The sequence below is a fragment of the Podarcis cretensis genome, assembly GCF_951804945.1.
Source record: "Podarcis cretensis genome assembly, chromosome: 8".
In the NCBI taxonomy this organism is placed as follows: domain Eukaryota; kingdom Metazoa; phylum Chordata; class Lepidosauria; order Squamata; family Lacertidae; genus Podarcis; species Podarcis cretensis.
The window spans coordinates 51,974,247-51,995,029 of NC_137177.1; the positions used below are offsets into that span (position 1 = coordinate 51,974,247).

Sequence of the window (20,783 nt, forward strand, 5' to 3'; positions counted from 1 at the left end):
CTGTGGCATTACTTGTTGGGGCGCCAGTGTGGTTTAGTGGTTAGACTGTCGGACTAGGATGTGGGTCAAATCCCATCTGCCTACAAAGCTCAGCCACCATTTCTTAGCCCTAGCTAGCCTACCTCACAGGCTTGGTGTGAGGATAAAAGGCTTCGGGTGGGGAGAAAAACCATGGAAGCCAACTCTAATCTCCGCGGAGGAAAGGCAAGATATAGAATGCGAGCAATGAATTAATCAGATGGGTTGAATCACCGCGGAGGCTATGCCATTCGGGTCCTCACCTCTCCCCAATCCCTAATTTACTCCCCGCGCGGCTGTAGCTCCGCCCACTCCCCCTTCTTGCATCCACCTTATCCGGTGGGTGTGGCTAGGATCCGAGCGGCTGCCCTATGAGCGGCTGCGCCTGGGCCCTGCTCGCTCCGAGACCACGCCCCTTTGGAACGTTCGGCGGTTTTGATACATTTTCAGGTTCCATTGAGAAAAAAACAGACACGCGCGCAGAAGCACCCGTAGAAATCTTGCAGAACGGGAGCCGGGAGGAGGAAGAAAGAGAACGAGAGAGCGGCGCTGCGGGAAGGAAGCCGGAGCCCGCCGAGTGCCGGATCGTCAGCGGGGGACGCCGTCGCTGGCGGCGGCGGGAAGCACCAGAAGACGACGCGGAGGAGAGCGACGGAGGCGCCACCGCCGGGCGAGCAGCCCTTCTCCTCCTCCTCCTCCCGGCCAGCTCGCCCTGCTTGCCCGCCGCCCAGCCCTGGGAGCGCCGGGTGGGCATGAGAGCCGCGAGCCGGCCGCCCCCCGCCAACCTGCCTCTGCAGCCGCCGCCGCCAGAGGAAGACGAAGCCGCCGCCGCCCCGCGATGTCCAGGAGGAAGCAGAGCAAGCCCCGGCAGATCAAACGTGAGCAGCGCCGCCTCCCCGACAACTTTGCTGTCCGCCCGCTCCCCTCCCCCGTACACCCCGTTCTTGGCCGCTTCCCGCCCGGGCTCGGAGTAACGTGTCCCCCCCCCATCCCGCTAATTTCTTCGTTATTTGCTTTTCTGTGTCCTGTCCCCCCCACCCCCATGGCCAATGCATCTAAAGTTAGTGGTCGCGGTTCCCCCCGCGCCTTCCCAATTTCCAGATGTACTCAGAGTTGGTGCTTGGAGACTTCTTCCTCTCCCCACACCCCGCCAAACTCTGAAGGGTTCTCCTTCCCCGGAGGTTTTCTCCCTCCACCCTTCTTGTATATTTCTGACTGGGAAATACTCCTGCCTTGCGGCGCGCTTAGACACCCCCCCCCCCTCGCCGACGCCAATTATCCTGGAGTGACAAGGCGTGTGTCTGTGGGGCGGGGGGCTTTCTGTCCCCGATCCTTTCGACGCGGGGCTAATTGCCAGGGACCGTCCTCTTCTCCACTTCCACGCTTCCACCACTTTGATCTTTACCTTTTCCCGAAGGCTTCGGGTCAATTTCACGTCCCACTTCCATGCAACTCCTGGATCGGGTCCTCCCCGCTCCATCCCCCTCCCAATAATCTTCCTTGCTGGTTTAGGTTTTAGGTCAATCCTAAGAGTCTCCGGGCGGGAGGGGGGATTGCACGATCCCATTCTAGTCCCTCCCCCGCTGCTCAACCGCCTGCCTTTTACTTGACCCTCGTGGGAACGAACTTGGCAGTCTGCGGGGGGGGGGGATGAGGCGTCATTTTGACAGCTGCCCTGTAGATGGAGGCGGGGGGGGGGCGGCGGCGGCGTTGTCGCTCCTTGTTTGTCCCCGGATAAGAGGAACTGCTACCACCCCACCCTCGCCAGCAATCCTTCTTATTTACACAATGACCATTCTTGGAAGCTCCCCCAGAGCCTCCTCAGAAAGCGGCAGCCTGCAAGCCAGACGACCCGGTGAGGGTCTCTCTCGGGCTCCGCGGCGGCAGAAGTCCCCCCTTTTGGGGGGTTGGCGGCGCGATGTCCTTTGCCCCCCCCCCGATCTTCCTGCTCCATCCCCGCCCCCTCCTCTCCTCCTCCCCTGGTGCGATCGCCAGGCCGATAGAGCCGCCCCTGATGAGAGCCGAGATAAAGGCTTTAAAATATTCCTTTCTGCAAGTCCCGTCCTGATAAGATCGCCCTGTCGGGATGGGCTGAAATTGCGATCTTATCTCGCGCTTGACTCACTCCCATCTCGTCTTGCATTAGGAAGCCTCATCTTGAGGGACTTTTGCAAATGTTGGCGGTGCGTGTTTTTAAAGGGGAGGGGGCTTGGGAGAGGGTCTTCCTTAGGAAATTTCTTGGAGGGGGGAGAAAGTTGAGGGGCTCAGACCCTGGTTAGGTTTTAACTATCTGTGCCTGGGACATTTGGTGCCTTAAAAACACCTGCCTCTGAGTGTCTGCAGAGTGCGTTTTGGTACTCATCATTTATATCCTGATGAGCTTGTTGTCCCTGGAGGAGGAATAACAGAAAAAGGAAGTGAGAAGATTATATCTTCTGAACTAGGTGGGTGTAGACTTGTGAGTTTCACAGCACTCTTCATCAAGGAAAATGCTTTCGCATGTGCATCATTGAGGCATTGAGATTTGTATTTGTGGCCTTTGGAGGTGTGGACAGTTGAAGTGCGTGCTGTGGACGTGATGCTCATTGAAGGAGGACCCTCTGATAGTGTCCGATACAGAGAATTGTGTTGCTGGAAATCACTGGAAGTGAGGCCCCCGTGAGAATGTATCCACATGCAAGGTACAGGAGCAAGCTCACTGCTGATAATGGGTTCCCAACCAGGTGAAGAGTTATGTGAAAGTTGGAAGCTTTCATAGGCCATGCTTGGACCAATCATGGACCTTTATCCTATTTTACATCTCCTACTTGGTCATTTCTTAGTAACTATTACTGCATCTGGAGAAAAGGAAATAGTTTTGGTTTCACTTGACTATTTTTTTAAAAAAACAAAGTTTTTTTTTAAGGTACATGTTACAAAATCCCAACTCTCCCCCACTTTTCTTTTTTCTTTTTTGCAGTTGTTATATATTGGAAATTAATAAAACTGCATTTTTTAAAAGGTACATTTTAATACTCTGCTAGGTTGTGGGAAAGGGACGCAGGTGGCGCTGTGGGTTAAAGCCTCAGCGCCTAGGGCTTGCCGATCGAAAGGTCGGCGGTTCGAATCCCTGCGGCGGGGTGCGCTCCCACTGCTCGGTCCCAGCGCCTGCCAACCTAGCAGTTCGAAAGCACCTCCGGGTGCAAGTAGATAAATAGGGACCGCTTACCAGCGGGAAGGTAAACGGCGTTTCCGTGTGCGACTCTGGCTCGCCAGAGCAGCAATGTCACGCTGGCCACGTGACCCGGAAGTGTCTCCGGACAGCGCTGGCCCCTGGCCTCTTAAGTGAGATGGGCGCACAACCCCAGAGTCTGTCAAGACTGGCCCGTACGGGCAGGGGTACCTTTACCTTTACTTTAGGTTGTGGGAAGGGTCATCAAACCATAGAGATGTAGAGAGCTAGAAGGGACCCCTCAAAGGTCATCTGGTCCAAACAGTCCCAACACACACTGTCCCCCATCCAGTTTGAAACCATGCTGGACCCTGCTTAGTTTTGCAAATGTGCCAGGAATTTTTATTGCTGAACCACCAGGGGGTGCTTGCAAGGTTCCAGGTCCAATCCCTGGCACCCCTGCCTGAAACCCTGGCGAGCTGCTGCCAGTCAGAGTAGACAGTACTGAGTGAATTGGACCAATGTTCTGCTTTTGGATGAAGCGCCTTCCTATGCTCCATTCCCACAAGTTCTCTTGATGATTCTTTCTCCTCCTTGCTCTTGTGCTGCTGGTTATCTTGCCCTTCCTTGATGCTTCCGATCCACATATCCATAACCCAATTAAGTTTTGGTAATCCTTGATGATTTCCATATCCGGGAACATCAATGTTAGGCACCACCCTCTCTGCAAGTTTAACTCTCCTGGGCATTCATATTGGTGTCTCTGGATCAAACAGTTCTCTTGAGGTTCTCAAAATGATCAGTCAAAGGTGGTCTGGATTCAGGTCAGCCATCTAGGAAAGTGATTGTTTGTTTTGGGGGGGGGTTATGGGGGATTTTAATATCAACTACTGGAACATTCCCACTGGCAGGTTTGACTGCTTTTTTTCTGCTCCCTTCCTTCCTGAACAGATCTTAGCCGCTGATAAGGCAGAGAGAGAGAGATGTGTGTGTGGATAGGGAAGCAGGGCCCCATGTGATAATATTGCTTTATCTTCCCCTGGAAATAATTGCTATACTAAGCTGCATCTACCTGTTTGCCTGCCTGAGGTGATTCCTTTTACTGATAAGAACAAAGCAAACTTTTTTTTTTAGGGTGATAGTTGCCCCTGCACACACCCCTGCAATTTCCATTAATTTTTCTGAATATTCAACTTCTTCCTTGCCTCACAACAACTTTTTTTGCTTTAGCCACTCCCCTTGTTTGTGGGGGTGGGACTTTCATGCCATCAACTGCTTCATTATGTTGGATGTCTTCTATTTGGGGGGGAAAGCCATAGCTCAATGGGAGAGCATCTGCTTTGCACGCAGAAAGTCCCAGGTTCTCTCCCCTTCCCAGCATCTCCAGGTATAGGGATGAGAGAGACTAGTGCCTGAAACCCTGGAGAGCTGCTGGCAGTCAGTGTAGACTGTATTGAGCTTGGTGGGGCAACACTTTCCTATATAATAATAAGTTTGTAACAATCTGAGATCCTGCTGGGTTGAAAAATGGGTACTAAACCTCTTATATAAGGGGAATTGGCTCGATTTGACAGGTTTCCACCCATCACAGTGGAAAACCAATGTGAGGAATTTCCCATGTTCAATATGAGCTTAACTCTCCCCCCCCCCAATGCCTCCCCTGCCTCAGTTCTTTAATTTCCCCAGGTTTCAGTCCAGGAACATATGAAACAATAATGAGTGCTTTTGCGCGCATGCAGAGCGCATCTTTCCCTTGAAATATTTGGGATTAGGCATATGAGCTCCTAGTTAGAAGGAATGGGTTGCAGGTGGGATTATATCTGGAACGCTTGAAGAGAATGGGAGGGAGGCTAAGCCCCAGGGGTTTCTGCGATGATGTTTTTGGCATTCAGCTGTGCTGTGCGAAATGCTCCCAGATTCCCTCAAATGATCCCGTGACGTGCGTAATCTGTACACGAAGAGTGAAGTTCACGAGGGGGTTGAGGGGCTGGTCACGTTCGTCCATTTATTTTTGTGTAACTGGAGGATTTGTGGGTCTGTGTGAATTATCCAGTGTTGGGTGCAAACCTTTAAAAGAAGAAGAAGAAGGGAAACTTCTTAATGACAGGCAGGCTGGGGGGCTGCAAGGAAGGCCAAGCGCTGCTTCAGTTGTGGGCTTAGGAGAGGCGCAAAGTGATCTGCCTGCTTCTTTTCTTTGGCCGAGGAAAGTGGCGCCATCCAGGACTGCAGGCCTCTTAGCCGCCCCCTGGCACATGCCTAGCAGAGATCCTGTGGCTTCCATCTTCCGGAAGATGCCGTTTGTTTGGGTGGTGTGTCTTCCTCTCCCCCCCCCCCCTTTTCTCCTTTCAACTTTCCACCCTGTTTTGTCTTGCCAGGAGTTGTTAGGTCTTTCTGAGCTGCTGTTGTGCATTAATTTCCAGCTCCTTTCTTGTCACCCCCGTGCGCTGTTCTCCGCTTAATAAGGAGCCAAAGGTGATCCGAAGATGGATTGGGATGTTTGCAGGGATGGGCAGCTCTGTGAATACATTAAGCTGACTTGCACTTGAAAGCTCCAGGCTGCTGCTGCTGCGGCTCCTCCTCCAGTTTCTTCAGAGATGCGAAGGGATGATAAAGTGGAGGATGTTGATGGGAGGCCAGATAGAGATGGCCAGAACTGATGAAGGGGTTGGAGATGGCAGATAGGCACCCTTTATTGTCCCCACCCCACCCTCCATTGGCATGAAAATGGCAGTCAGCAAGAACACAGGGCAGTGAAATACGTGGGTGTTTAGAAAAATTGTTCTTTTTGTTACTTTGCTTTCTCTCAAGGGGGAGAAAAGTATGCATGAGTTAAGGCTCTTGTAACTGAGCTGCAGACCTTTTTTTCCCCTTTTTCTTTAAGTAGATGTCAGATCATCTCTGCCTTCCTGATTCATATCTGCTGACTTGAGTTTGCTTCACTGCTTCTTGGCTCCATTTCTATTCTCAATCTCCCCCCCTCCCCCCAATGCCTGATGTGAAATGCAGATAAATTTGAAAGGAGGGGGAGGAAGCCTGGGAGATTGACAGAAAGTGATTAGATGAAGATGAGACCCTGGATTATATTTAACCAGCTAGTTGGTGTACGTTGTTATTATTATTATTACTATGATAATGAATTGCTTCTCAGGCCACAGATATGCTGCCGTTTGTTTGCATTTTTTAAATAGGAAAATACTATACTAGTGGTTCCCAAACATTGCACATTTATTCAAAATTCAGTTATAAAACTATTTGGTTTAATTAATTCAACCAAATTTATGAACTTGGTCCAGTGATGCCAGATTTCAAATTCTGATAGTCGTTTACGCCTCCAGCACCCCCCTCCAAGCACCCACTTGCCTCTTAGTGCCCCCTAGGTAATTTCAGTGCCCCGGGGGGCTAGTACCACTCACTTTTGGCTTTGCCACAGGCGACACTTTGCCTGCAGGTCATCTCGAGTAGGACCGGGAGCGAACCCCGTCTGAAGTCCTGGGGAGCCACTCCTAGTCAACGTGCCATGGGGAAGTCAAACATTTAAAGCACACAATTCATTCCAAAACTCCTGGGAATTGTAGTTTACCCATCAGAGCTACAGTTCCCAGCATCTTAACAAACTGAAGTTCCTAGGATTCTTGGGGGCGGGCAGAAGTCATGTGTGTAGGATGTACTTTCAGTGTATGGCGTGGATCTACCCCTATAGACGGCCCAGTGGTCCGACTCATTCTAAGGCACCTTCCTAGGAAGATGTCAGTCAATCAACCTGGTGGGCTTGTATGTGCAAAGAGTCAGTTTTCCTTCTGTCCCATCCTGTGGAGGATGTGTGTGCCTTCCGAAGCGCCACAGCAGTTACTAGCCGTGATTGTTCACTACAGAGATGACTAAGAAAGTTGTCCCTTACCACTGGCGGTGTGAAGATCACTCCGATTTCCACTGGAGTTTAACCACATCTGTCGTTTATGGTTTGTTTATTTTGGGGCCACCCCTCAGCTGAGGTGCTTGTGAAGTGAGGGCAGTGCACAATAAAAATGATAATACAATAAGAAGTAAAAGTGCAACCTGAGAAGGGCCCAGCCTTGGAACCAGAGCATTTTCTTTCTTATAGCTCTCAAGAAGAGGAGCCTTCCTGGACCAGACCAAAGGCTTGTGTAGTGTAGCCTCCCATTTCCCAGGAGTAGGCAAGGTGATGTTTCCAAACAGGTGCCAAGAACCCCTGTTCCTCCTCAGCAAGAGGCATTGAAAAGCGTACTGACTCTGATATTGGAGGTAGAGTATAGCCTTTGTGGCTGCAAGCCATCAGTAGCCTTACACTTCCCAAATCTGTCCCAACCCTGTCTTAAATTGTTGGCCATTGCTGCATTTCATGGTTGTGAATTACGATGATGTGCTGTCTAAAGGAACTCTTCCCTTTGTCTGTTCCACATCGCCCACCACCCAGCGTCAAATCCAAACAGCGGTAAAAGGTCGGCAGAGCAGTTTGAAAGCCAGCTTATGTTATGTGCTGGCCTAAGAAAAACTACTTTGGAGAGAAAATTGTATCACGGCTGATGCCAGGCAGACCCTCTACCCTTATACTGCTCCTTTAGCTCACTGTGGCCTAGTAGGGTTGGGGAAGCTTTGACCCTCCAGCGTCAGCTGGATTCCATCTTCCTTCAGCACCAGGCAGCATGGACAGTGGTCAGGGATGATGGGAATTGTAGTCCAGTGACATCTGGAAGGCTGCAGGTTACCCAGCCCATGCTGCACTGGCTGGCAGAAGACTGATGGCTGTCAGAGGGATTATGCCCCTGAATACCAGTTTGCTGGAAGTCGCAAGTGGGCAGGGTGCTGCTCAAGTCCAACTTGCAGGCTTCCCACAGGCATGTGATTGACCCCTCTGAGAACAGGATGCTGGACGGGTCACTGGCCTGATCCAGCAAGCTCATCTTCTGTTCTTAAGGAACTTCTAGCTAGTATTTGCTGAATCTCAAGAGGTACTATTCCGCCCCTTTTTTTCCTCTGAAAAATATTTCATAAGCTATTGTTCCATTATTGAAATGTTGCAGTCTGATGAGCAGAATCCTTTTGGGAGAGATATCATGGCTTTTGAGAGACAAGTCCCTCCAGCTGAGGGCTGGGAGGCTTGGCTGCTGCAATAATTAGGACTTGGTAGATCCCATTTCCTGGACCCTTTTTATTTTTTAATGCCATTTTTCTGCCACAAAGGCCTTTTGAATAGTTCACTGTCTAAAGTTTAAATGTTTGTGAAGGGTTTGTTTAGAGCTCTTGCTTTGTATGCAAAAAGGCTCAGTGTCCAATGCCAGGCATCTCTGGCGAAAGAGGATTCTTGTGGCAGACTCCCTACTAAAAAGGCCCAGACTGTGGCAAAGGATAATGTCACTGTGGCAGCAGCAGCAGCTTTTCAGATATGCTTTTGTACATCATGTGTACATATGGTGATACACTTCCTGAATTATCCTGGGTTCATAGCATTTAGGACAGCCTCCCCCAGCTTAGTGCCCTCCAGACCTTTTGGAAAGTTAGGGCTTTCAACTGGCATTTGGTTGGCCACTGTGAGAACAGGGTGATTGATGGATTAGGTGGGTCTTGGGTCTGATCCAGCAGGGCTCCTGTTATGTTCTTACGACCACAACTTCCATCATCCCTGACCATTGGCCATGCAGGCTGGGGTGGATTTAGGCTGCTAAATGTGAAGATGCAGGGCCTTCCACTTGGCCCAGAGCAAACTAGAGAAGATCAAAAGGAGCACCTGGGGGGAGTTAACAGCCTCATTCCAGACCAGCTTCTCACCTGTTTTCAGTGACAAGCCTTGTGTGTGTGGCACATGGCAATTCCCAGGTTGAGAGGCAACCAAAGCATGATAGACTGTACCTTTGTCAAAAAGGAAGTCCTCCATCGTACAGTGCATAATTAACCTGATAGGTTAGATACATCAAGATGGCCTTAAAAGGGATTGGACAAATTCATGGAGGAGGAAAGGGGCTGTTGATGGCTACTAGTCATGGCAGTATGGAACCTCCAGGTGCAAAGGTAGTCTACTTCTAAATACCAGCTGTGACCAGACATTTGTAACTCAGTAGCAGAGCATCTCCATTGCATCAGATGGTCCCTGGTTCATTCCCTAGCATGTTTAGGAAGGGAGTGTAGTGCCCCCCAAATGAAGTCCTGGAGAGCTTCTACCACTGTAGGTGATACTGTGCTTGGCGGACCAATAGCCTGATTTGGTAGAAGGCAGCTCTCTTGTGACCCTAGCTGCTGGAAAGGCTGTTCTTGTCATGCCCTGCTTCTCCGATTCCTGGAGGCTTCTGGTTGGCTCCTGTAGAAGCAGGATGCTGGAGTTGATGCACTGTCAGACGGATCTAGCAGGGCTCTTCCTTATTTCTTCCTTCTTCAGAATATGGCTGAGTCTCTAAAAGCCAGAGTATGGTGTGAAGGCGCATGAGGCCACCACCTTGCTTAAACCTAGCACATCTGGATCAGTGTTAGGGTGGGTGACTGCTAAAGAACCAGATGTATGCCATCATGATGGGAGGAAGTGAAAAGCCAGGCTGCATCCCGGAGCACTCTTCTCACACGGCAACGTGGTTCTTTGAGAGTGTGCATCCCGGTCGCACATCCCTGCCACATATCTAGGTCAACCAACCTGTATAGCATTTGCATCACTCTCCTGTCTGTCTGGATGTTGGGTTCATCTGTCCTCATCTTATGCCGACTTTGGGCGGTCCATTTCCAGAGCCAAACCTGATGATGAGAGTAAAGGAGAAAATAGAGCTAAGTGTCAGGTGTCATCAGCATACTAGCCCCCTGAATGACCTTGCGCAGCCGCCGCCGCAGCAGCAGCATGTGGCTGTTGAAAAGCATGGGAGACAGGATGTGAGTCTTCAAAACTCTGTAGGACAGTTCACCCCAGGAACAGGGGAAGTTTCCCAGTATTGCCGCCTTCCGAGGTAGGAGCAGAACCCTGGCCAAGCATAGGCTCCCATCCTGTCCTAAACTGCGGAAGGATACTATGGCTGTTGGTTATTAAAAAGCCACCAAAAGACCCAGGAGAATCAATAGTGCCACAGTGTTTCTCCTGGTCGAGGTAATCTACCAAAGCAAGAAGGGCAATTAGTGCTCCATAGCCTGATGGAAATAGACCCAGGTAAACAGTTTCCTCCCAAAGTGCTTGAAGATAACATCCTAAGAGCTGGTCTGCTGGGGGCCCATCTAGTCCAGCATTCCTTGCTGACAGTGGCCAACTTGATGCTGAAATGGGAAGTCCAATTGTGATTTCCTGCAAACTGGTATTCAGAAGCATTTCGAATCCTCTTTTAAGGCTATCTAAGTTGGTGGCCACCACTATGTCCCATGGCAGCCAATTCCATATTTTAATAAAGTGATGGGTGAAGTCCTCTTTGTCTGTCCTGAGTCTCCCACTACCCAACTTTATTGGCTCTGGTATTATTATGAGAGAGGGAGGAAAACTTGTCTCTGCTGGATCCACTTCTTAAAAAACACAAAGCGCGTAATTTTACAGAACTCTATTTGCCTTCTCCCCTTTTACTTGCACCCCCCCTTCCCCAAACAATAAAGTTGTCGTGCCTTTCCAACCGCTTTGGCCACGAATGAAGCCCGTAAAACACAAGGCAACTTTGGCCCCAGCTAGCTGCTGGATGCTCTTCCCCCCTGCCCCGGTTCAGCCAGCGGTGGCAAGCGCCCTGTGGAGGTTTGGCACGTAATTGCTTTCACTATTAAGGGTTTTCAGAGAGCAGCCTTAAACGCAGCGTCTCTCTCTCTCTCTTTCATTCCTCTTCTTTTTTGGCTGGAGCGTAGATGCTGCGTTGAGTTAAGGCAGTAAAAGCTTGATTGTAACTGGGAGCTGATGGTGACTCCGATAAGGGGATCAGAACATCCAGCTATCAGGCCATGCCGGGGCTTTAATTTTTAAACCCACTTTTCTGTGTTCTCCTGGGCTTTTGCCCTGGCAATCGGCTATCTAGTTGTTGTTTTTTTAGTGTCCCCCCCCCCCCCGCCAAGGTTGCTGCAAGAAGTCAATCAGATAAGTGCAACCGTAACTATAAAGACTATTTTAATACCTTCGTCCACCCTTCATCCTTCATTTTTGTTTTCTGCTCCTCCCATCAGGTTTTTCTTTTATTTTATGACAAACCTACATAGCAACCTCAAGGTGCACCCTGGCACCAGTTGTTTTGTTTCTCTCTCTCTCCTTCTCTTTTGTTCTGCTGTTTGATAGTTGTGGACAGCTGATAATAAAATAAAAAAGAGAGAAGAAGTCAGGGAGCTGATCCCTAGGCGAGATAGCTGGTTACATTTATTAACTTCAAACACGGGAGTGTGGGCACACACAGAAAATGATCAAACCTTTTGGCAGCTGTGTATATGCGTTTCTGCAAGCAGTTACAGTCCTGGGCTCTTTAGATTGAGGGGAATGATAAAAGCCTGCAGATTGATCTGGTTGCGATTGGGTGGCTGTGCACATTTAAAGTTTTTTAAACAAAATCAAAAACACGCACGTGCACACACATACACCTCTCCAAACAAAGCAAAACTCTCTTGTGGGAGCACGGAGGCAGAAATTGTCTGTAAAGTTTTGTAGGAGCATTTCTCGCCTCCCCACCCCGTTCCCCGAAACCCTCCCCCCTTTCCGTTTTTTGCTTTCTGCTGAAGCAGATCTGAGCTGCTGATAAGCAAGGGACTCGATCTCTCCTCTGATAAAGATTGCCAAGTAAGATAAAGGTTTCCTTATCTCTACCAAACAGACGGCAGCAGGATTCGCCTACTACAATAACAGACCCTGGAAAGGGGAGGCAGGAGGGCTCCAACGATTTGTTCCATTGCAAATGTGATTAATGCAGGCATTTTAATTATCTGATTGAGATGGGGAGGGGAGAGAGGTTGAGCCCTTCCCCACACTCTTGCTGTAGTGCGCGCATATATATATATGTGTGTGTGTGTGTGTGTGTGTGTGTGTGTGTAATATAATGTGTCCTTTTTCTTTTCTTTTTAGACTTGATTTCTCTTCTGGGTCTGTTTATCAGCCCCAGATGTTGCTTCGTTCGAAGTAAGCTTTTAGATCCTTATCTTCCATTCTGCTAAGTGTAGCAAATATGTCTTTTTAATAAACTCGAAAGGCGAGTCTTAAATGCTTGTGGATAGTCCCTGAGCTGTGGTACGTACGGTGGTGTCGCTTAGCTGTGTTACCGGAAAATCCGAGGGCTCCCTTGGACAAAAAGTAAAGACACCAACCAGAGTAAATTGGAGCAAATCAGCAGCCTGTAGGCTTGGCCTTTATTGAACTGTTGCAACAGGGTGCTCCCCTCACTTGCAGGTGAGAGAAAAGACACAGAAAAATGGTGTGCAAGACCTTATAAAAACTTTTGAAATTCCCCTCCTCTAGGTCAAGCCCACCCCCAGAAACATCATGCATACATTACAGAAAGGAGGGGTTGAGGGAGGAGTTGCAGTGGTAACCTGAGTGTCCTGTCACCTGGCTGGTTCCCTTCTCTCCCCCTCCCCATGAGTCACTTCCAGGAGACAAAGGGGAGTTTGCAGTTTCCTGCCCCCTGAGGGAAGATCTGATCAGTGTCCTTTGTTTCAGTCCATGCTGAATCCACTCCCATATGCAAGCTCTTTGTGATCTTGATTGTCTTCTGTCTGGGATCATCAGGGTTGGCATAGCCATAACTGGGCAGGGCTCCTGTAGATGTGCTGGGATGGTGAAGGGATTATGGCTGCCCTGTATCAAACCTTCCCCATTTTGTAGTCCTTCCTTCATGGAGTAAAATAAAAATGGAACAGTGCAAATCCGATGTATGGTTGCTTTTCTTATGAATTTATAACAGAAGTGTGACGTATGTAGTGTGTGAGTGTGAGTGTGTGTGTGAAGTTTGTACAAACAGAATGATTGGGGGGGGGGGGGGTCCCTGCTACAGCTGGCAGTTAGGTGACTCTTGTCCTGGGTCTGACCTCTCTGCTGCAATGCTTTAGACTGAGTGGCTCTTGCTTACGGGTTGAGCTTAATCTCTTGCACCCTTACTTGGCTGCCTTGCTGGTAAAGGGAAGTCGGGCAAGTCAGCTTCAAGGAACCTTGGCCAGTTTAGGAGATGGAATATCCCAGATTCTACCACCTCCCAAACACAAACATACCACATGGTGTAGGATGCTTGTTGAAACTATTTGCATAGCCCCCCCCCCCCCCAATTAACAGACTCTTAAAGCAAACATACTTTTTGGAGGGTACTGCTCTTGCTGAGTGTGGAGCGTTTATTTTTTTATATGTTTTATTTATTTATATGTTATTTATTAAATTTCTGCTTCAAGGGTCACGGGGTGCTTTACAACACAAAAATACATAGCATAGTAACAAACAAAAACAATACCCCCCCACCCCCTGCAGTATAAAAAGGCACAGATAGTTTAATTAGCCAAAGGCCTAGGAAAAGAGGAATGTTTTTGCCTGGTGCCTAAAGATATGCAATGAAGGCGCCTGGCAAGCTTCCCTGGGGAGAGCATTCCACAAGCTGGGAGCCACAGCAGAAAAGGCCCGTTCTTGTGTTGCTGCCCTCCGCACCTCTTGCCAAATTCTGCACCTGCTGAAGTTTCCAAAACTGTCTTCAGAGGCAGCCCCATGTATAACACATTGCAGTCATCTAACCTTGAGGCTGATAGATAACAGAAGTTAGGTTGACCCTGTCCAGATAGGGACACAGCTGGGCGACTGGCACTGAACTATGGAGCCCTTCCCACATGCCCGAAGGGGGTCTATCTTACATGTACCCCTGTGCAGCTGCCTTTTACTGGATCCGACCCTTGGTCTTCCTAGTGGCTGGCAGAGGCTCTCCGGACTTTCCTGATCCTTTTTACTTGGAGATATCCGAGTCTGAAATTGGCACTGCCTGCCTGCAGAGCATGTACACAGTCACTGAGCTGAGTCTCATATGGGCCCTGCCAGCTCCTGGATGTCTTGTTGCTATGAATGTAACTACTTATTTATTTGATTCCTATTTGAGTTATTCTGTCCTGTATATATATGTCTACTCCAACATTAAGCCCTATTTGACTTCAGTGGAGCTATTGGGCAGCAGTCTTATTGATTAGAACACTGTTCATTGATTGAAAAAGGTCCTGCCAAGGAGTGTGTGTGCACATGTATAATTTTTAATGAAAACAGTTTTTTCAAGCTACAGGCAGGAAGGAACCCTCATTCCAATAGGCATTCCAAATTTCCCTTCTGCTTTCAAGATGACGCTTGCTATGAAGCATTACTGCATGGTCTAAAAACAAAGGGTGGTTTGTGTACTAGAAGAATTGTTTTATGCCGGTGCACATTTGATGAACCATTCGACTAAATACCAGCTTACATTCCTTTATTAAGGTGACAGCACTAATTAAGAGGGAGGTCCTGAGATTTTGGGGTAGGGGAGGAGCGAGCCTTGCTGTAGTTGAGGAAACATCCCACTTCTGGCAGATATTGGGGCAGGAATTTGGTTCAGTTTGTATTTAAAGGCGAACCAACATAATTCACACTTTCCGAAACAACCTGTGAATAGAGATGCGGCCCTCCTTTGAAATCCATACTCCTACAAATTTTGTAACAGATCTCCAGCCAAGAAATACATACGGAAATGCATACACTGTGATAAAGTGTGCATTAAAAATGCACATATCACACACAAAAATGCAATCCGCTTGGAGAAATTAGGAACATTTGCATAGAAAAAGTGCATGTTAGGAGAAATTCACACCAAAATGCAAAGGAAATACCATGAGGACTTAAACAAACCTAAAACTGATGTAGAATTATGGAGAAGACTGAAAAAATGAAAAACCGAAAGAAGGCAGAATTGAAATTCTGGCCCAACTCTACCAGTGGGGCCATCCAGAATTTGTTGGACTGTGATTCCCAGCTTCCCTGATCACAGGACATGCTGGTTCTGGGGGCTGCTGGGAGGTGCAGTTCAGCAGCACCCAAGGGGCCACGGGTTCTCAGTCAAAGTGTTGGGTGGCCCAACGGGTCAGTGTTTCTGGCTGCCCACCCAGGGAGAGCTGTGGGCAGGATTCCTGCATTGCAGTGGGTTGCACTAGCAGACCCTCAGGGTCCCTTCCAGCTGTATAATTCTATGACTTCTATGACAGGTTTCAGCCAAAGAAAATGGGGAAAAGGCTGGTTCTTGCAGCAATTTTTGCTTAGCTTTGTGGTGTGCGGGGGGACGACCCCAAATATGTTGCGTTTTCAGTTCTTAGGGTTTCTAGAGCTTTCCTTCTCTCCCCACCCAGCTTCCCTGCCATGTGCTCACCAGTTCCAGATTAGCATTTGTTGTGTTGATGCAAATCTGATGTGAGTCTTTGCTTTTGGTGTAAGTGTCAGCTCCTGCCACAGACAGACCTCACGGTCCTGTTTGCTCAGAGGGAGTTTGTGCATTTGTTTGAAGCTGGAGTGACCAGGAGTGGCTTTAGCTGGCATTCTGGTCAAGATGGGACACTTGGTGAGCCCACATGCCCCTGAAGTTTAGCCGACTCTGACCAGGGATCAAGAGTTTAGTGTGGCCGGCCCTGCCCTGTGGAACTCCTTGCTAGTAGAAGTTCAGCAGGAGTCATCCCTGTTGCCTGTCTGATGTCTTCTAAGCACTGCATCATTCAGACAGGCCATTCAAACCTGAGATTATTTGTCAACTAGCTTTATGGATGTCTTTGACCCTTTAAATGGTTTTAACTGTAGGGTGGTGGTTGTTGGTTTAGATTGCATACATCCTTGAAATATTTTATGTGAAAGTGTGTCTTATAAATCTGTAAATAAATAAATGCACACTGTGTATGCATGGGACACCCTTCTTTAATACTACTGCATAATTTCTGAATTCACCTCTGCTGTTACTCTCACACTCAGTTTGGGGCTACCTTTTGAATCCTCCTTGTGGTCCTAAAGACCAGTTCACCTTCAAAATGGCTTTGCCTGTGATTTACTGTATTTTTCACTCTATAGGACGCACCCGACCATAGGACACACCTTGTTTTAGAGGGGGAGAACAAGAAAAAAAAAATTCTCCCTCTCTGCGCAGCGCCCCTTCAGCGAAGTGGCAGGAGAAATGGAGCCCCTTCCATTTCTCCTCCCGCTTAGCTGAAGGGGCGCTGCGCCTTAACTGAAGGGGCACCTACCCTTCAGCAAAAGTAACCCGAAGCCCCCAGAGCACAGCGGGAGCTCCCGCTGTGCTCCGGATGCTTCAGGCGACTATCTTTGAACCCTGGAGAGCGAGCTCTTGCTCTCTGGGCTTCAGCAAAAGCAACGCAAAGCCTCCGGAGCGCGGCAGGAGCGCTCCCACTGCGCTTTGGAGGCTTCGTGTTGCTATCGCTGAAGCCAAGGAGCCTGCATTCACTCCATAAGACGCACACACATTTTCCCTTAATTTTTGGAGGGGAAAATGTGCGTCTTATAGAGCAAAAAATACGGTATGCTGGCAATGTTTCTGAGTTCCTTGGTCATGAATGCCATAGCTCTAGAGAAAGTAAGCCGGGTGGTGTTTTTCTTCACCCACTCTTTAAAGGCTGCAGTAGGCAGTCTGGCATCCGTTTTTAGCTTTAAATCCCCCCTTTGCTCCTCGCTTGCTGCCTGTCACAGGCAGTTTGAGCATTTTTATAGTGTGATCATGCGTGTCCCCCCAGTGGCCTATGCCTTGGAACTTTTTATTTGCTTAGGTTAGTTATCTTTCACAACAATGTGAACTTTTAGACTTTCAAGTCGCTGCATGATACTAGTCCTCAAAAAAGAAAAAAAGGAAGAGGGAGGGAAGAAAGGAAGCAACTTTTTCTCAACTAGGGGAGAGAAGAGCCGTAACTCAGTGGTTAGAGTTCTGCGCTCAGATGGACCCAAAGGTCTGAGTTGGTACAAGGCAGCTTCTGATGCTTCCACCTCTTCTTCTTTGTGAGCGTGGAGTCAAAGGGAGGCTGTGGGCATCCCCTATTGCTGCATTATCTGGCTTTGGCAATGTCTGCCTGGTAGCAGAACCCGTTCTGCAGAATTCCAAGCACATGCCTACTGGCAGCTTCTCGGCGCATAAGAGCATTGCAGGGATGGCTCCAAAGTTAATGCTGCTGGTTCCTGATTTGGCTACAACAATACTAATAGGTACAGTTTCCTGGATATCTTTCCCGGGCAGCCAGAAAGATGCACGCTTGAGCGTTCATTTTTAAACATGTGGAAGGGTCCATTTTATATTTTTAAAAGTGACTTTAAGGATGGACAGAATCCTGGCTGTGCCCTCAATTTTTTTGCATTGTCAGCAGGAGGAGACCCCTGCCTGGCATCTTTTTTCCCCCCATTCGTAATTTTCCTCCACTGCCACCCCCCAAGATCTTGGCAAGATTATTTCTCTCCCATCTCCTGTTAGCATATATTGCATATTTCCAAGCAGTAGGGATAGGAGAACTGCTTGGGGATGGGTGGAGGGTAACCTGCTGTTTTAAGTAGGAAAAAAGATTCTCTTTCCTAAACTCAGGGATGGTGGTTTAGTGTAATCTGCCTTGGATAATTTGGTATGAGCCCTCCCCTCCCTTCTCAAAATGTATGAATTCTGTAGGTCGTTAAGCAGCTACTCTTCCATTCATTTGCTCCTAATAAGCAGGGATGCTATTATGGTGTGGCCTAGGAGGACCCTCCCTCTTTTCTTTTCTTTTTTTTTTTTTTAAATCTCATTTTACTTTTCTTAGCGGGCAACTTTCCTTCTGCCAGTCAGCCGAAACTTGAATCTGCACATATAAATTAACATGCTAATTTTGTGGCTACGTACAAAGTCTTTCAAGGCTCTAGCAAGGCCCTTGCTAATAAATCAAGTGTGAGTGATTTACTAGGTACAGCTGTCCAGCTGTTCACTCAGAAACAGTCATTGGTCCTTTTAAAAACACTTTAAAAAAAAAAAAAGGAAGCCAGATTCTATACCCTGCCTATTGGGAATCCTGCTCAAATCTGCCTCCCTCTCTCCTCCAGCTTCTAAATTTTTGCTTGATAGCATCAAAATGCTTTCAAGTTTACATACCGCTATAGGGTCCAGTAAATTGCTTTTAAATATGAAATTGGGGGTATTGGGGCAGTGCAGCCTCTGCCAGGTCATAATTTATGCCCTTACTAGTGTGTCCAGAGACTACAATCCACAGTACAAAATCTGGATGCCCCAGAAACTGTACAAAGAAGCCTCGACTCTCTCTTGTTTGGTAAGAGAGCAGCCTTCCTTTCTCTGAGTCAGCGGCCACCTAGGGAGTAAAAGATTCCTCCAAGGCATATTGCAAGCTGTCCAGGTGAGATGCAAAGGACTTGGGAAACAGCAAGGAGGGAGAAGTTCTGATGGTGCAGAGATGGCAATTAGATTCTTAACTTGCCTTTTCCAGAGGGGAGGTTTAGGGTGTTGATAGTTTGATCCTCCTCAGTGCATCGGTGATAAAGAGGGCCAGTTATTTATACTGATGGGGTATCTGGGGAAGTCAGCCTGGTTTTTGGGAGCCCCCAGAAGCTGCATGGTACTGGGTTTCTCTGCTTGGCACTGTAACTTGATCAGATTCTAAGAATTGCATGGATGGGTCCAGCAGGCCGATGTTGCAACGAGAGCCTTGCGTAATGTACCGCGGCCTCCAACTTGGTTTGTTGATATTTGGGTTCATGAATGGAACTTTTGTATCAGTTTCCAGAGCGTGAGCATGAGCTTCTGTTGGAAGCTATGCGCTCAGAAGGTTCCAGTTAATCATGCTCGACGGCCGTTTTGCAATTTTAAAACCAGACATTGTATCCACAAGTGTTTCTTAATTGGGGCTTATTTTGACAATCAGAAGTAGCAGGTAAAATCCTGCTGTGTTCTACTCATGATAGATCCCAACAGAATTAATGGGCTGGGCTAAGTGGACCTAAATTAGTCCTGCCTATTAATGCCAGTTTTACACTGAGTAAAACTTATTTGGATGCCACCCAATTACATGTGCATCAAAGCAGACGTCAGCATTCCAAGGGAACCCTGCCAGCGAAATTTCACATTGTAGATTAACCTGCAGATTTTGTAATGGAGATTGATCACATCTCTGATCTGTGGGAGTCAATTTTAGGATTACAGCATTATGCTACAAGCAAAGTGTTCCAGGTAGTTCACACGGCGTGCTGCAAAGTTCAGGACAGCACCACATTTAACTTAATCCCAGACTGTTGCAGGGTTGCACGCTAGTTTCTCAAAACTGGCATCTGATCACTCAAGCCAAAAACCATATTCCAGTAACATTATCAGGGCAGGTATTAAGCTACATCTTAGCAGCATCTGATCATCCTACTGTATGTGTGTGATTTTTGACATTAATTCTGTATAATCTTAAGTCCTGTCTTTAAGGATAACATTAACTTTTTCCTTCCTGGGTGGAAATGAGAAAATGAAGCCAAGGTGTGGGGGAGAATAAATCTCTGTATTGGAATGAAGTGGAGAACTTGTGAAGGGTGAAACTGGATATAAAATAGGAGGGGGTTCTCTCTCTCTCTCTCTCTCTCTCTCTCTCTCTCTCTCTCTCTGTGTGTGTGTGTGTGTGTGTGTGTGTACAGTTTAAAAGCTCCCAGTCTTTCATTATGTGAGCCGTTGCTTTTAAAAATGCATCCGTTTGTTTTTAACGACTGGTTTTCTTGGCTAGTTCACCTAGGTCAGGGGTCACCAACTCTTTTGGAGAAGTGGACATATTTTGAAATTTGAGGGTGTGCTGGCCGTGCCAGTCATGGAAAATCTGCTGGGGGGGGGGCATAACAGCACCAGAAGGGCCAGCCCAAAGCATTTAGGCACCGAAGGCAAACCACAAAGTGGCACACACACACACACACACCCCAGACACACCTGCCTGCCTGCCAGGGAAGAAGGAGTGAGTGACAGTCTACATCAGGAACAGGGGGGGGAATAAAGACCTGCATTGGAAATGGGTGGGTGGGTAATCAAATCAACCTTAACCGATGGTTGAAGTGGGAATCAAAGGCTGTCGGAGGGTGGCCCCCCTCAAAGGCTGTCTGGAAAGCGGCCCCCCTCTCTGAATCACAGTGGGGGGGGGGTGCAGAGCCCAGGAGACCCCAGAGGGCAGCCCCTGCCATTTTCTCTCTGGAGGTGGCAGCAGTGTTCAAAATTAGCCAAGCACATTTTGCACCAAGTGACGATGCCTGGGCACCTGGATGGCGCCTGACATCTCCACCATCTGGAGGTGCATACCTGCAGTTCATTGGATCTGGGCTGTTTTCACACACTAATATCACCCCATCCTGTAGAATTCCATCAGTTATATTTTATCTGCACAATTGAAATGAATTTCCAGAACCCAAGTGCTTTTTTCCGTGCAGGAGTGGTGAATAACATTATAGTTAATTGTTGTAGCTTGCCTTCACTTACCCCCACCTCCCCACTACTGCCCTGCTCACAGTTGTGAAGAACATTCTTGCGTTATGAATGGTCTGTGTCACCATTAAGAGAAAGAGATAGGAATAGGGCAATATATATATACAGTATATGGACTGTCCCTGGATCAAGTGACTTTTCTTCAAGTTCTCAAGGCTGTCATCTGAACTAGCCAGATATTTAACCGATTGTCAATCACATCATTCGAAAAACAATACTTT

At 48.1% G+C, this 20,783-nt stretch overlaps 1 protein-coding gene across 4 annotated transcripts in view; it reads left to right on the plus strand.

Annotated features, from left to right (window-relative positions):
- Positions 1-474: 474 nt before the first annotated feature.
- The window catches only part of ZFPM1 (zinc finger protein, FOG family member 1), a 119,073-nt gene continuing 98,764 nt past the window's right edge, over positions 475-20,783 (plus strand). For 2 of the 4 annotated variants that reach the window (XM_079988722.1, XM_079988725.1), the window contains exon 1: positions 475-896. In XM_079988722.1, coding sequence (XP_079844848.1) covers positions 857-896 — 40 coding nt within the window. In that variant the 5' untranslated portion in view covers positions 475-856. Of the gene's footprint in view, positions 897-3,974; positions 3,994-20,783 lie in introns of those variants that run through there. The other 2 variants (XM_079988721.1, XM_079988724.1) reach the window with 2 other exon arrangements.